General features: G+C 52.9%; 5 protein-coding genes across 5 annotated transcripts; 2 read left to right on the plus strand and 3 right to left on the minus strand.

Moving 5' to 3' along the window:
* Positions 1–1,735: 1,735 nt before the first annotated feature.
* On the plus strand, positions 1,736–3,225 carry BZA05DRAFT_169642 (uncharacterized protein). Its single transcript, XM_051479191.1, has 4 exons — positions 1,736–2,336; positions 2,395–2,610; positions 2,720–2,799; positions 2,857–3,225. Exons 1-3 carry the CDS (start codon positions 1,898–1,900, stop codon positions 2,737–2,739), a joined length of 675 nt encoding a protein of 224 aa, XP_051343229.1. The 5' UTR covers positions 1,736–1,897; the 3' UTR covers positions 2,740–2,799; positions 2,857–3,225.
* A 453-nt stretch (positions 3,226–3,678) lies between these two features.
* On the minus strand, positions 3,679–5,599 carry BZA05DRAFT_471339 (uncharacterized protein). Its single transcript, XM_051487952.1, has 2 exons — positions 5,045–5,599; positions 3,679–4,992 (listed from the first exon to the last, which is right to left on the minus strand). Exons 1-2 carry the CDS (start codon positions 5,396–5,398, stop codon positions 3,799–3,801), a joined length of 1,548 nt encoding a protein of 515 aa, XP_051343230.1. The 5' UTR covers positions 5,399–5,599; the 3' UTR covers positions 3,679–3,798.
* Positions 5,600–5,784: 185 nt separating this feature from the next.
* BZA05DRAFT_368642 (uncharacterized protein) lies at positions 5,785–7,690 on the minus strand. Its single transcript, XM_051481588.1, has 3 exons — positions 7,267–7,690; positions 7,067–7,202; positions 5,785–7,003 (listed from the first exon to the last, which is right to left on the minus strand). Exons 1-3 carry the CDS (start codon positions 7,467–7,469, stop codon positions 5,912–5,914), a joined length of 1,431 nt encoding a protein of 476 aa, XP_051343231.1. The 5' UTR covers positions 7,470–7,690; the 3' UTR covers positions 5,785–5,911.
* Positions 7,691–8,425: 735 nt separating this feature from the next.
* Positions 8,426–10,259, minus strand: BZA05DRAFT_368647 (amino acid transporter; the record flags this gene model as incomplete). The annotated part of the gene is made up of 10 exons (XM_051481589.1): positions 8,426–8,515; positions 8,565–8,680; positions 8,730–8,757; positions 8,809–8,964; positions 9,015–9,206; positions 9,255–9,316; positions 9,367–9,672; positions 9,731–9,900; positions 9,950–10,036; positions 10,096–10,259. 10 exons carry the CDS (start codon positions 10,254–10,256, stop codon positions 8,426–8,428), a joined length of 1,368 nt encoding a protein of 455 aa, XP_051343232.1.
* Positions 10,260–11,312: 1,053 nt separating this feature from the next.
* On the plus strand, positions 11,313–13,702 carry BZA05DRAFT_471342 (transcriptional repressor TCF25-domain-containing protein; the record flags this gene model as incomplete). The annotated part of the gene is made up of 2 exons (XM_051487953.1): positions 11,313–12,414; positions 12,465–13,702. The coding sequence occupies exons 1-2, from the start codon at positions 11,640–11,642 to the stop codon at positions 13,700–13,702; spliced, it is 2,013 nt and encodes a 670-aa protein (XP_051343233.1). The 5' UTR covers positions 11,313–11,639.
* Positions 13,703–14,186: the final 484 nt, after the last annotated feature.

The raw sequence follows: 14,186 nt of genomic DNA on the forward strand, positions 1-14,186 counted from the left end.
GCTCTAGGAAGAGCGTGGAAGGAAACGGAAGTGTGACGTTGGACATCTTCGATGTTACCATAGCCGGCGAGCCGTGCTTAACGCTTGTTAGGTTCAGAATCTGAGGGGGTGGGTATTCACACCACAGCTAGTGCTATATCCGCGGAGGGTTGTGGCGGAGCTGTTGGTGAGAGAAGGAGTTATCAGCGAGAGGAGGAAGTGATGGAGGAGCTGCCAGCGAGAGGGGAACTCTCAGCGAGAGGAGGAGCTATTAGCGAGAGGAGGAAGTGATACTGCTCGTAAAAGGGTCCAGCAGGGCGAGTAGTAGTGGGAGGAGACAGTATCCGCGGCGGGTGGAGCAATCCGAGGAGAAGTAGAGCTAGTAGCAGGTACCGTATTAAACCGAAGTTGTGTAGAATCCAGCTTCTGCATTGAACCGGTCGGTAGGCGGGTAATGACTGCAGCTAAAGACGGTATTTCTGTGGCCCAAAGTGTTGGTAAGGTATTCACAAAGTTGTCGTGGGAACCGGTGTTCTCGCAGAATACTTCATCTTCACAATATAACAGTGACGGATTGTTGCTGAAACAATACGGCAACTCCTAAAGTAGCCTGCCCGCAAATGTAGTATTTAGATAGGCTCGCGTAGTCATACGATCAGGCATTTGTCACCAGCATTTTTGATAAATGTGCATTGTAAACAAGGGTGCGCAGTGTCACAACTATAGCAAGGCGACAGGATTTCAGGCACGACGCATTCGTATCAATCCAAATCCCATTGAGCTCGGTATTCTTAATCGATGCTGAAATTGCATAACTCGAGTAACACTCCTGTCCCGATAACACCACCGTTTTGCCATAGTAGGTATGAGTCATGACTACCCTTGTGTACATAGGTTTCATGCTGCAATGAGACGGTACTTGGAGGGGGTGGATGCACCGTGTATCCTCCCTGTCAGCGCAAGCACGTAGGTACTCGTATTTCTGTACCGGTATTGGACACTACCGTCATCAAGTCACCTCCAAGCTCGATCCATTGCCATTGTAAAGTCACTTTCGCTTTTCATCTATTGGCTCTCTCGCTTTCATGAATCTGTCGGTATCCTGGCCGATCAATATCGGCCATCCGTGAGGAATGTTTTCGAGGAGGTTACCAAACGGTGCTGGTTTGAAAGTGGAGTCGACCGGTTGGCCTACCGGCGGAGTTTGTCTTTGCAAAGCGAGGAGAGTAGTCGCCACAACGGAAATGGTTACACGAGGAACCGATGCTGACTCGTGAGATGCGCCGTGAGGCTGGCTTTGTTGTAGGCGAGCGCTTAGCTACCCCAGCTACCCCACCGTTGTATCTCGTCCCTCCACCTCCATCTCCCCCTTCCTTCCATACCCTCTCCGATCCAGTCAACACCCTGACCTCCATCACGACTCTCACTCTAGAAGCTTGCCATCGGAGCGTATCGCAGCCTCCTACGCACGACAAGCTCGCCGTGGCAAACGTGAGTACAGAACCACCTTCAGCACGCCTACCTCCGGCGGCGATGGAACCACTGTTAATTTTCCTACACTAGGATCTCTTAGCTCGGAAGTTGATAGACTGAACGAGAAGACGGAACACGTTGAGATCAAACTCGCACCATCACAGTTCATTGATGACTCCTGGATCGAAGGCTGGGACATGACCATCATTCGCTGCGGATACTGCACGAGACCGTTTCCGACGAAGCAAAGACTCGCAGACCACCTGCGTGTATGGCATTCCTTCGACTCACCGCCCATAGAGCCTTATAAAAAGTTCCTACCGGATTCCACGCGTTTCGATGTAGATCAGATCGTGGCAATTGTCAACGGCGGGGACTTGTTTATCGAGGCTACGGATCCGGACGGTTCTAAAGTCGATTTCAGGTAGTGGCATCAGCTCTCTGGATGACTTTTCGGGTTTTCAACTCCATGATCGGCCCGAAATCTCGCTTCCAAGAGGCGATCAAGCTCCGGCGATCATATATCTCGGGACTCGGAGATCCTCCAGTCGTAGTGGCTCTTGACGACGATCCAGATGCTCTGGAGTACATATTCAATGTACTCCACCACCGACAAGAGCGTCTTCCGGAGGTCGACCAGCCGCTGATGGTGGCGGTGGCTGCGATTTGCGATAAATACGAACTTCACAGTGCGCTGCAGCCCGTCGCCGACAGAGTTTTCCTACCTCTAGGAGAAATCGCCTCGGAAGGCTACGGCGACTGGCTATTCATCGCGTATGTTTTTGGATACGAAGATCTGTTCTCGAAGGTGTCACAGGAGGTGATTCTCTCCAACCAAGAAACAATCTCGACCATCAGTGTTTACACACCGCAGAAGGTGACAGGTACGTATTTATCACCAAGCCGAACCGGTATCACTATTTTCTCTGACCATCTTGACAGAAATGTTAATCGCAAAGCGGACGCTCATCGTGAGCCAACTGGTAGAAAGATTGATTTCGATCGGATATGAGCGCATGATTAAGCCCGGAGAGCCTCGACCGACCGTGAAATGCAAAGCCACCTATAGTGGCGACACAATGTGCGAATTCCTTCAGTTCGGACACTTCGTTGGGACGCTTGCCAGCGGACGGCTGTTGGAAAACATTCCGAATAAGAGTTTGCTCCAGATTTGGCAAGATTTCGAAGCCATTCAACCCGTTACACTACCTCAAATACGTACTAATTTACATGCCGGCTCATGTTCATGGGTTCCGGAATTCAAAAGTTTTATGCGGACTCTCATAGAAACGGACGAAGACTTGAAACTCTCCGATTTTCCCTCGAGCAAACGGGACCACAAATAGGGTACTTAGACCCCCCTCCACTCCGTGCGATGGCTTGCTTACTTACTTTGATTAAGAGACTTCCGAGAAGCGAAGTTTTTGTGTTTTGGATGCAGGGCAATGCTGTTCGTCGTTTTTCTCATGTCCTTTATTGTCAGAGCGAGCATTACCCCCACCCTTTCCCCCTTCCCCCTTCCCCCTTCCCCCTCCCCCTCCTCCTAAATGCAAGGCTTCGTACCATCGTTTCTGTCCGGTTATGAGTGAATTTTTGTATCTCTGCTCGATTCTCATAGTGATCGCCTGTCAGAAGAGTGTAGAAGGATTTCGTGTTTAGTCTCGTCCTCGCGATGTGAATTATTCAGCTCAGAGTCGTGTGTCTCCTTAGTCAAGAGTCGTGGTGATACCCTAACATGACGGCGGGAAATCCGTCGAGGGACCCAAAAACCGGTGATGGTTCAAAATCTTGATCAATTCCAGAAAAACTCAAAGGTAGCGATAGTGATACAAGGTGATGATCTAATGAGGACCAGAGACCGACGGCAGGCAGACAGAAGTAGTGACAACAGAGATAGATAAACGTTGGGCGATCGCATCGGGCCTGGATCAGGTCCCGCCAGGTCTCAATAAGGTCTCCTGTCTTCGGCGCTCACCGATGACACCAAGCCGCCTCTGCCTCCGCGCCCCTAACTGTAAAACTAGGTAGTCGTGATGAAGAGAGCAAGAAGGGGGTGACAACAGTGCTGCATAACGTACATACCTCACGAGATGCCCGGCTCGCCGCTTTAATCACCTTCTCGAAGGGCTAGATGTGGTGCCAACACAAATCCTACTCATCTGAAACCTGCTGTTTCGCACCAGAGTACCCCAAAAGGAACGAATACAGAAGCAAATACGGCGAAATAAAAAAACTCCCCCCCCCCCCCAAAACTCCGCTATCAGCAGAAACAGGATCAAATCAACCTCCCTACTCCATTTCGCATCTAATGGTCTAGTATACCCCCCACTAAACCCTCCCTCTCCCCTAACTAGCACCCCTCCTCGGGTCTCCCCTCACCTCGAGGGTCTCCGTCCACACCCTCCTCTCCACCTCCTCGCTACCCTCTCTGGGCCTCCTCCTCTCCATCTCCCTCCCGTGGCACCAAATCTTGGCCCTCTCCGCGAACCAGTAATCCTCCGCACCCAGGCGCCAGGGAAAGCTTCCACAGCTGTTGTCCCTGACAAGCTTGTCTACCTCTCCGGCCCCGTCGATTCCCACATCGACGGTGACGGCCGCGCACACGAGCCTGATGGCCATGGCGCGGGGGTTCTCGATGCCTCCCGGGAACTGGAGGAACGAGACGAGCTCGTCGAGCTCGTCTCCGTCGATGCCGGTCGCACGGTCGACGCGGCCCGAGTCTTCCTCGTCGCACCGGGTCGATCCGCGCTGGACTGAAGAGAAGATACTGGTAAACCCGTCGCGCTCGGGAGAAAACATATAGTTTATCTCGCGGTTGAAGAGGCGACGGGCCTGCGCACTGGAGTACGGCTGGTCGCTCGGCTGGCGGATGCGGTAGCCCAGTGCCACCCCGTGGAAGCGGCCATCCGGACGGTGCTCCGCCGCACCGTAGCCGCGGACTACGTTGTGGGAGAACCCCACTTCCAACACAGCTAGGCTGTACGGAACGTAGATGCGCACGAAGATGCGGCCGGTGCATCCGCCGGACTGCGAAGCGTACTCCGTGTGAACTGCCAATGTTCCGTCGCCGACGGAACGGCAGAACGACTCCTCGATGCCGGACCAGAGCAGGAGATCGTAAGGCGCATCACGGGAGACGGTGCGGAGGGAGTCGGCGGTCGTCGTGCCGTTCTCCGGGGGCGAGTATGTCTGCTTGGACTCGAGCTTGAGGCGGAAGATGAGGAATTGCTTCCAGGTCCATTCGTCGTGATCTTCTGGAAAGGGGCTTGGGAGGTTCCAGCATGCAGCGGCGAGGGCCTGGTAGGATGTCGTGCGCATGTCGACGGGTGAGGGGGGTGAGCGGCGCCAGGAGAGTTCCTTGGATCTCATGTATGGTCGGAGCAAGTATGTCCAGACATCCTGGTCTGAGCGGTGTACGAGGTAGAGAGTGATGTTCTCAGCTTTGTGCAGCTGTGGGAGGAGCTCCTTATGTAGAGCGACGTCGTCGTAGTACAGGCGGTAGAAGTAACGGCTTACTCCGAGTTCGTCGATGATTGAGCGCTGCATTCAATTTCAGTTGATGTTACTGCAGAAGAGGAAGAGAGGAACCAACAATACTAATGCCATTCTCGAGGTTCTTGATGGGAACATCCACACTCTCCTTCTCTCCCCATACGTGAACAGCAGAGGGTCCAATCGGGATGACAGTGATGTGAGTAGCGATGGGAGGTAGCAGGACCTCGGGCATAACGGGTCCAGCGGGAATGCGAAACTTCTCTGCCATGATCTCCTTCTGCTCTTCCTCACCGGCGAAAAGAGAGAGTGTAGCAATGACGTTCGGCATCAAAGCAAGTTGTTGAGGGGAAATCGAGCGGAGGTGAGGTGGAAGCCGAGCAACGAGTGCCCTCGGGAAGTTAGGGACAGTGGCCGTGGCTGCTGTTTGAGTGGTGTTGGTGGTGCTCATCATATAGCGTTGTCGTGGTTCGAGACGAGTAATGGTTGGGATGGAAAGAGATGGAAAGGCACTTGACCTCGTGGTATCGGGGGATGTATCGAAAGTTGTCGGGGTGAAGAGAAACTTGTAGTTGCTATCGCTGTTGTTGGTGTTGTCGTACGGAGAAGCAAGAGAGGACAAGAAGGAGATGGAGAGGATGGATTTGGAAATTTGTGGGGTCGAAGTTGTCGGGGTGCAGAGAAACTGTAGTGGCGGTAGCTTTTCTTTGTCGATAATGTAAGGAGAAGGAGGAGAGGAAGGAGAGGAGGGAGAAGGAGGAGAGGTAGGAGAGGGAAAGGATGGCTCTTGTGATTCGCGGGTTCCTAGCCCATCATACTTGCTCACTCACGCATCTCGGACGCTAGTACACAAACCTTAAATTTTTGGATCCCGAAGGACTATGTAGGTTGCAAACCTAACCAAGTATAAGACATCGATTTCCATTTCAAGCAAGACAAAGCAAAAACAAATGATATATCCGCACTCCTATGCCCTGACCAGGGCCTCAAACTCCCTCAACCAACCCTTCTCAAACCCTTCCTCTGAGAACCTCTCCGCACTCTTCCTCGCCCTGCGCCTTACCTCCATAACCTCACTCTCAGGCATACTCAGAGCCTCCTCGAAAGCAGCCGCAAACTCTTCAACAGTGGTAGCATGGAACCCGGTCTTGCCCCCTTCCACCTCGATAACGATATCCATCTTCGGCCCCCCGGAGTTGTGGACCACCCCCACCAACCCGGCCGCCTGATACTCCACAACCCCGATACCAAAGTGCTCGTTCCACATAGCATTGACCCCGACCCACGCCCTGCCCAACCACAATAGCACATCCGCCCACGGTGCGTCTGTCACAAACTCAACCTGATCCTTAACCATCATCTCTCTCGCCTGCAGACGCAGATCATAAACCCTCGTCGCGTCCTCAGAGTGTCTCACACTGCCCACGAGCACCAGCCTCGCATCCTTGTGCGCCTTCGTCTGCTTGTAGAACCTCGCAAAAGCATCGATCAGGAGCTTGTGGTTCTTCTCCGGTCGGAACTGCGCGATGCAAAGCAACACCTTTTCCCGCGGCTTATCGTCGCGCGCGGGGATCTTCCGCTGCAGCTCCGTCACCGCGCACGGAGGGAAGACAACGCTCAGGTTGGGATTCCCCCAAAGCGCGCGGACGTGGCCTGCCGTCCACGAGGAGTTGACCATAACCCGGTCGACGTACTTTCCACACCCCTTGTAGAGCGTCGCGAATAGCTGCCAGTACTGCCGCTTGATCTTTGTGCGAATGTCGGTGGTTCCTGATGGTAGAGACTCCAACATGTCGGTTGAGATGGTGGGGTAATGCACGTATGCTGCTGTGGGGATGTTGAAGAGGAGCTTTGCTAAGGCCACAGTGAAGGCGTAGCCCATCGTGTCGATGTAGATGTCCGGTACGAGTAGGGAGAACGCATCCCATGCGAGCACGAGGGATCCGAGAGACTGGCCGAGGAGCGTGAAGTGAGGCCAGGTCGAGGCAGCGACATAGCGGCGGGTAGAGAGGTAGAGGAAGATGACTCGTTCCGAGTCGAGAGTAATCGAAAAGCGATCCTATAACCGTGTCGCTGTCAGCCCTACTGCCAGGAAAGGGGCAGCAATGTGGATGGGTCGCACCTTAACGCGTGAGAGAATCTGCTCCTTGGACGCATCCTGATCGCCCGTGTAAACAATACTCATAACATTTGGGTAATTCTCCTGCACCGCGCGGATGGCGGCCCAAAGAACACGTTCCCCACCACCACCGGCATTACTATCCCCGTGTCAGCAAACCCTCTCCCCCTCCCACTCACTGTCCACTGTTCCCCCACACATACCAATACGGATGAAAGAACCCCACAATCTTCCCGTCGCCCCCCGCTCCCAGCTTCCTAAGAATAACCTCGCGCTTTGCCGCAGTGCGCCGGAGGAGATGCGAACCGAGGCGTCGCAGGAGAAAGCCCAAAACCACGTAGTAGAAAAAGAATGATAGCACCAGCGCGCCGATAGCGCTGCTGCCGACAGTTGAGGCGAGGGACATGATGAATTGTCCCTATGTCGAGTCGCGCGTGTAGTGGTACGGTGTGCACGAGGGTTGGCGCATGGACACTCTAGAGTAGCTGCTGAGGGAGCTGTGGATGACGTAGAACAGGGCGAGGGTTCGGAGAGCGGGTAAATCTGCGGATCGGGATACCCGAGCTTCCGGGCTCCTTCGATCGGCCTTCTTGCACACCACGCTTGTGGTAACTAGGGAATCAATAGGTTGCGCACATAAAGATGAGATTTATTTACTCAAGTGCACTGGAAAAAATGTGGGTTTATTGCTAAAGGCTGGGGAACTACTGCGAGACCCAAAAACGTGTGAAGGTTCAAAACCGTGCTCAATTCGAGAAAAAGTTCCGAAGCAATGATGATGACACAAGGTGATGACCCGATGCTGATCAGAGACCGACGATAGGAAGACAGCAGTAGTGACAACGGAGACAGATAAACGTTGAATGGCAGCATCGGGTCTGGATCAGGTTCCACCAGGTCTGAATAAGGTCTCCTCGCTTCGGCGCTCACCGATGACACCAAGCCGCCTCTGCCTCCGTGCCCCTCAGTGTGTATTCTTCGAGATTGGTTGAAGCCGGCAGTCCTCTGGATCAATAACATCCCTTTTTGATAGTATTCATCACTCATAAGTACCTTCGAAGAGTTGGCAAATACATAAATTCAGACACGAGAAACCTACTTAAGTACTCAAAGAAAATGGAACTGAACAGCAATAGATTCATGCAAACGATTGCGAACCGAATGAAGCATCGGCACACTCGTAAGTACCCCCTAAAGCGTTCGCCCCTCTCACTCCTCCCTAACTCCCTCACTCCATAGAAACATCGAAAGCAAATACATGCGATAAATAGGATTATATGAAAAGCAGTACGAGAATATGTCGTGTCATCGAACTAAATGCAAACTACATAAGCAAATGTGAAGATTTATATTATGTGGCCCTCAGATCAGGGAATTGTCCGCACAGGAGAAGACCATTCCTCCGGCTTCGCGCTTCATAGCTTCCCCGGAAGAGTAGAGTCCGAGAATCATCTAGAATCTTTAGTACGTAGAGAGAAATGGTGGAGTTCCTGGTACTCACGATGGTTACACCTAGGGGAATGATGGCAGCATTGAGGATGGTCAACATTGTGTTCCACTTTGTCTTGAACCAATTGCCCCTGTTCATAAAGAGCCAGAGATATCCGCTGACGCCGTCTGCGACGTTTTAGCAGCTGAATCCGCACCTTCAATAGAGGAAACTTACAGGTGAACCACGAGAGGAAGAGCGCGCTCTGAGGAACAAATCAGCATCCACCCACCGGAAAGGAAACCCAAAGACCTACGATCAAGCCCAACAGATTGTTGAACACGGGAATGGCGCTGGCGATGATCCAGGCCACGAGCCAGAGAGCGGAAAGAATAGCGACCCAGATGGAGTATGACTTCCAGCAAGTCGAACGGACCAGCTCCCTTGGGACCAGACGGATGTAGAGGTATTTCTCCTTGACGTCAGTGTTTTTCTTGCGGTTCACTGAGGAATGGCGCTTACAACGGCGACATGACCATTGATGACACCGGCAATGACGATGGTCGGCAGGGCGATGCCGTATGCGATCTTTGCCAGCAATGGGCCCGTGCTCCCGAGTGCGGGAGATCTGACGTCGTCGCCGGTGTAACAGTAGATGACGACAGCGGTGACGGTATAAAGGATCGTGTCGGTGATTTGAAGGGTGTAGAGTGCCTGGGCGAATGATTAGTCCCTGGATGAGCTTCTTCCAATTGAGATTACCTTGTGGAACTCCTTCGGATCCTTCATCTCGGAGAACAGGGTGAAAAAGGCGACATGCCCAGCTACTTTTGTCAGTCCCGTATCATGCTGCATCAGCCGCGGCCGAACTCACCATAGGCAAAAATGATATTCGTCACAGCTCCAAAGCCCTCATACAGTTTAATTCCAGAGTTGAAGATGCGAAGAGAGACATCCTTATCAGAAACACCGACACCGATCATGCAGATGAAGACGGCTGCCAAAACAGACGCGGATGAGAGGTAGGACATGTACGACATCGCCTTCATGGTCCTGGGCAATGTGCAGATCAATGAGATGGCGAAACCCGCAATCGTGAACCAGATTGTGCAGGTGGCGTGATCGGTGAGCACGTTCATCATGATGGAGAAACTGAGGATGTGGGCGCCCATGACGAACACTAGAAGCGCAGGTCAGTATGGTGGGGTTTGATCAAGACATCAGGAGTTTTATCCCACCTAGAAAAAGTAGCTGTCCCAGTGCGAAGATCTCATATCCCCATCGTCCAGCAATAATGCCTCCCGCTTCCGCGAAAGTGTGGACCTGTGGGTATCGTAGTTTGAACTGGCCAAGAACATATCCGGTGTATGTTGCGAGGATTCCTAGGCCGACCAGTAGAATGATGCCGCTATGAGGGTATTAGAATCGACATCCAGCCGGAAGTGGGGTATACTGACGGTATCAATCCAACCGCCTTCAAGGTACTCGGTAGGCTCAGGATTCCTAGGGAGACCGTCTCGGCGATCATTACAAACGCCGTCTGACTATTTTACATCAGTTAGCACATACAGACGTTGTTGATGCAAAAGAAATTGACACTCACCACCAGGTCATGGTCTTGTACTTGATGCCAGCGCCCTCCTCATTCCCAAACGGGTCTTCGCCAGCGCTCGTTACCTTTCGTATCTTCCCCGCCTCCTCCTCCTCTGCTGTGTCATTGATTGTTTCAATGTTCTCATCGTCTTTTCTGACAGGGTTGGCCATGATCGGTTCGGTGGATTCGGTTGACTCTTTTGAGATCGTTGTGGGGAGTTGTGGGAGTACTGGAGGGTGAGGGGCTGTTGCTCGGGATAGAACTGGCCTCTTCTGGTGGGTGGCTTTGGGGGCTTCCATCAAATTCTAAAGCTTATCGAGTAAGTTTGTGTGTGCATGCAACTGGAAGGTGTTTGTGCCAATGGAAGTGTAATCGAGGGCAGTCGGCGGAAAGTCGGAGAGGAGAAGAAGGAATTTGAAATATAGATCTGGGGGAAATGGGGGTGCACGACGAGACTTTATCGTTTTCCATCCAGGGCCCAGGGCCCCAGAAGCCCAGGACACGATACGGGCTACAGAGGAGCGTAGGAGGCGTCAGATGAGCAGTGAGCAGGTGATGATAACAGAGCAGGGCGGGGCGGTAAGTTGTAAGTATAATATTGACTTCCCAGGCGTGTTCACAGGACTCTCTGGGAGGTGATGTTGATGTCACGATTGGATTGCGGCCTCGACCAAGCGCAACTACGTAAAGCTTAAGACATGACTTAATACACGCTGGTCAATTGTATCCGAGGAGTGGCCGTTAGATTTCCGTAACTTGGAGAAATCTGACACGGATAGTGGGAATAGATATGGGTGAAGTTGCTTTATGTACGGCTCGATTGCTCCGCAATCGTAGATGACAGGTGGAGAAGGTTATGATGGTCTTACGTTGCATAGTTAGGCTCTAGCCCGGATCAGGTCAGATGGTATACACGCCCTCGTCTCTGTCAAAACATGATAGTAACCGGTGAAGGCAAACGTAGCGACCGAGTTTCTCCAGAGATGGACAAAGCGGCCGACGTTTCCGCAGTGCACCATGTAATCGCGCCATCGAGGGAGTGGATTTGGTCAGCCGAATAGCTGCCGAAAGGCTTATCTATGCGGATTTGGTATATTTGTTTGGTCGGGCTACTTGTAGATAAACTCGGTAGGCGATAACGCTGACAATTCCTATTGCGATAAACGTTGGTGGTCTTGAGTTTAATGGGCGGCCGACGCAACGAGTCGTGGACGATGATGTTTCAATATATCACTCGTTCCTGAATCATGATAGAAGGTACAGACCATCACCTATTTCCTACACTATCAGTCTTGTCTCTATGTGCAGAAGTACTTCTTACATCTCGTAGTAATTCCAAAAGATGTTTAACGACTGGGTAACTATGAGTGATCTACAGTGTCCCTGTGCCAAATCGAGCCTAGTCGGTGTACCTTGAAAGAGGGTTGCACGTGACATCAGGCCTCAACGCTGATCCACAGCGATACCCCACAAAATCTTCCTTAGTTCATGCTCCCCCCACCCCCGCCATCATCCAAAGCACCACCACGACAAAGTACCCCACACATACCGTCATGTCAGGTCGCGCCGTCCGCAAAGCGCTCCGTCAGCGCGAAGCCGAGCTTCTGCAGGCTCGAACACCGACAGAGGAAGCGTCGGAAAGCGAGGAAGAGCCCGAGGCAGCACCCCCGAAACCGAGCTTGTTTGCACTCCTCAAAGATGCGAACGATGATGACGAGGGGGATATAGACGATGATGATGAGCAAGTAGAGTCGGAACCCCAGCCCGTAGAGCTTGCATCGAAGAAGTCAAAGAATAAGAAGAAGAAGAAGAAGAAGAAGGATAAAGGGAAGGCACTCGCGACGGAGGATACCGAAGCAGTAGACGAAGACGACATTGACCGAGCTTTGCGAGAGCTAAACATCAAGACTCAAGCTCACGACGCGTCCGCCCCTATTGTGACATCATCAAATGCGGCTCCGGGGCAGATATCGCTGTCGTCAGTATTGAAGATTGATTCTCGGAACCTCGATGCTGGAAATGAGATGAAGAGGCTGTTTGGGAGAAACGCGATGCGGCCGGATGACAACGAAGGGGAAACCCTCGGACGGCGACGGGATCTTCGGATGCGGTTACCTCCGGGCGTTGCGGGAGGGCGGGCGCTTACCAAAGGACGGAGAAATACTTTCGTACAACCCAAAGACGAGTGGCCGAAGGCAGGGAGCGGGGGGTTGGGTATGGAGATTGACGACTCGGATCCAGCGACAGGAGTGACAACATACAAGTTTGTCCACAGCCGGTCATATCAGAGTGTGCAACAACAGTTCGTGATGTGTGTTGCAGCTATGGGTGAGCTTCCAAAGCATGCCAGCTTTCCCCACAACTGCTGACTTCGGTAGACCCCGAACGGATGAATGTGCTCCTTCAGCACAATCCATACCACATCACAACGTTGCTACAATGTTCCGAGATCTTCCACCATCAGCGGGACTTTACCGTTGCTGGCGACCTCCTCGAGCGCGCGCTCTTCTCCCTCGGGCGGTCTCTTCATTCCTCATTCCAACAAAAGCTTGCCGAAGGATCCGCACGACTGTCATTCCGTCGACCCGAGAACCGAGAACTCTTTCTCTGTGTCTGGCGTTACATCACGAATTTGTCTCAGCGCGGCACATGGCGAACGGCAGAGGAGTTTGCACGACTACTGCTGGCCATGGATCCGGAGGGAGATCCATACGAGATGTGCCTCATCATTGATTTTCTTGCCCTGAAGGCCCGACAACCAGAGCGTTTTCTAGCACTTACAGAGCACCCAACCCTCCGCCGGAAGTATGCCGATCTCCCCAATATCGCGTTTTCCTCAGCCCTCGCCCAGCTCCAACTCGGTGATGAGAGTCTTGCCACAGAATACCTCTCGAAAGCGATCACTAGATTCCCTTGGATCCCCACAATGCTGTATCAAGAGCTCGGGGTCAGCACTCAACTCCCACCAGCACTCTGGGGGGTCCCACCGCCCGATGACAACCCTCGCCAACAGATCCTTGCAAGTTTGTATATCGAACGCACTAAGGACCTCTGGAAGCAGCCCGCCTTCACCACATTCCTAGTCAACACCTGTTCGACGATCTACAACCTCCCCAAAACGCGGCTACTCGGCTCTTCGTCCCCATCAGTATCAATGTCCCTAGCGCGGCACGTGATGCTCACCGCCATGCCGTCGCTGATCACGCTCCTCCCCCGCGAGATCACCTCACGGGATACATCCTCATTCGACCCACTCCCGCCGGACGACGACCTCCTCAGCTACGAAGCAGAACCGCCCAACCTCGCTCCGATGATCCGGGAGACCGCCGGCGGCGGAAACGCGTTCTCGGCATTTGTGATGAGTATCATCCCCTGGTTCCGCGTCGGCGAGGACGGCGAGATCGATGGTAGACAGATGAATGAAACCGAGAGGGCCCAGTATAGAGATATTCGCCAGCAGCTGGAGCAGGCGGGATATCCGGATGATGCGTTGCGCCGCATGGGCGATGAGGCGTATGAGGTGCAGAGAATCATGCGCGAACAGCAGGAGGATGGACAGGCGGAGGGGAGGGGACAGGTTGAGGGAGCGGGGCGGGCGGAGGAGGAAGAGACGTAGATGGAGGGGCGTTTATCCTAGATCATTTGGTGGAGGTGTGTTGTAGCATAGAGCTATCATACGTCTTGGGCATCTCGGACTTCGTTAGGCCCGAATGAAGGTATTCGGCACGACATCGGCCACAGTCGTAAGTCTTGAAACAAGGCAAGCGATGAGACGTGACAATACAGACAGACATCTGTTTTGGGCTGATCTACTAGGTGTCTGGTACATCGCGTCAATCAAGCATGAGCAAATTTCTTCGTAGCCGGTGGTTTGAGTTTCGCTCGCTATGCTGGTGCCTCGGTCACTACCTTTTCATGTAGCCTGAACGGTTGGTGAGCACGCCGTTAGGCTCCAAGCAACATGTATGGAGAAAATATCTTACCCTAGCTGCCATGGATAAGTACCCGTGGATAAAGCGAGCGAAGTGAGTGAGTGAGGATTTGGCGCGGGACAGGCCAGTGCGATTTCATGGTCATATTTGATGATTTCCAAATATAGT

Source organism: Tricharina praecox, assembly GCF_024521635.1.
Source record: "Tricharina praecox strain CBS 144465 chromosome Unknown BZA05scaffold_3, whole genome shotgun sequence".
NCBI classification, from domain to species: Eukaryota; Fungi; Ascomycota; class Pezizomycetes; order Pezizales; family Pyronemataceae; genus Tricharina; species Tricharina praecox.

What these genes read in the sequence shown, in the direction of transcription:
- BZA05DRAFT_471339 (XM_051487952.1), bottom strand. Translation starts at nt 5,398, where the DNA reads ATGATGAGCACCACCAACACCACTCAAACAGCAGCCACGGCCACTGTC. An exon ending in TCGAGAATGGCATTAGTATT is followed by an intron (nt 4,993 to 5,044) that starts GTTGGTTCCTCT and finishes AATTGAATGCAG; the next exon opens with CGCTCAATCATCGACGAACT.
- BZA05DRAFT_169642 (XM_051479191.1), top strand. Translation starts at nt 1,898, where the DNA reads ATGACTTTTCGGGTTTTCAACTCCATGATCGGCCCGAAATCTCGCTTC. An exon ending in CACACCGCAGAAGGTGACAG is followed by an intron (nt 2,337 to 2,394) that starts GTACGTATTTAT and finishes CCATCTTGACAG; the next exon opens with AAATGTTAATCGCAAAGCGG. An exon ending in GGAAAACATTCCGAATAAGA is followed by an intron (nt 2,611 to 2,719) that starts GTTTGCTCCAGA and finishes GGAATTCAAAAG; the next exon opens with TTTTATGCGGACTCTCATAG.
- BZA05DRAFT_368642 (XM_051481588.1), bottom strand. Translation starts at nt 7,469, where the DNA reads ATGTCCCTCGCCTCAACTGTCGGCAGCAGCGCTATCGGCGCGCTGGTG. An exon ending in GGGTTCTTTCATCCGTATTG is followed by an intron (nt 7,203 to 7,266) that starts GTATGTGTGGGG and finishes ACACGGGGATAG; the next exon opens with TAATGCCGGTGGTGGTGGGG. An exon ending in AGATTCTCTCACGCGTTAAG is followed by an intron (nt 7,004 to 7,066) that starts GTGCGACCCATC and finishes ACACGGTTATAG; the next exon opens with GATCGCTTTTCGATTACTCT.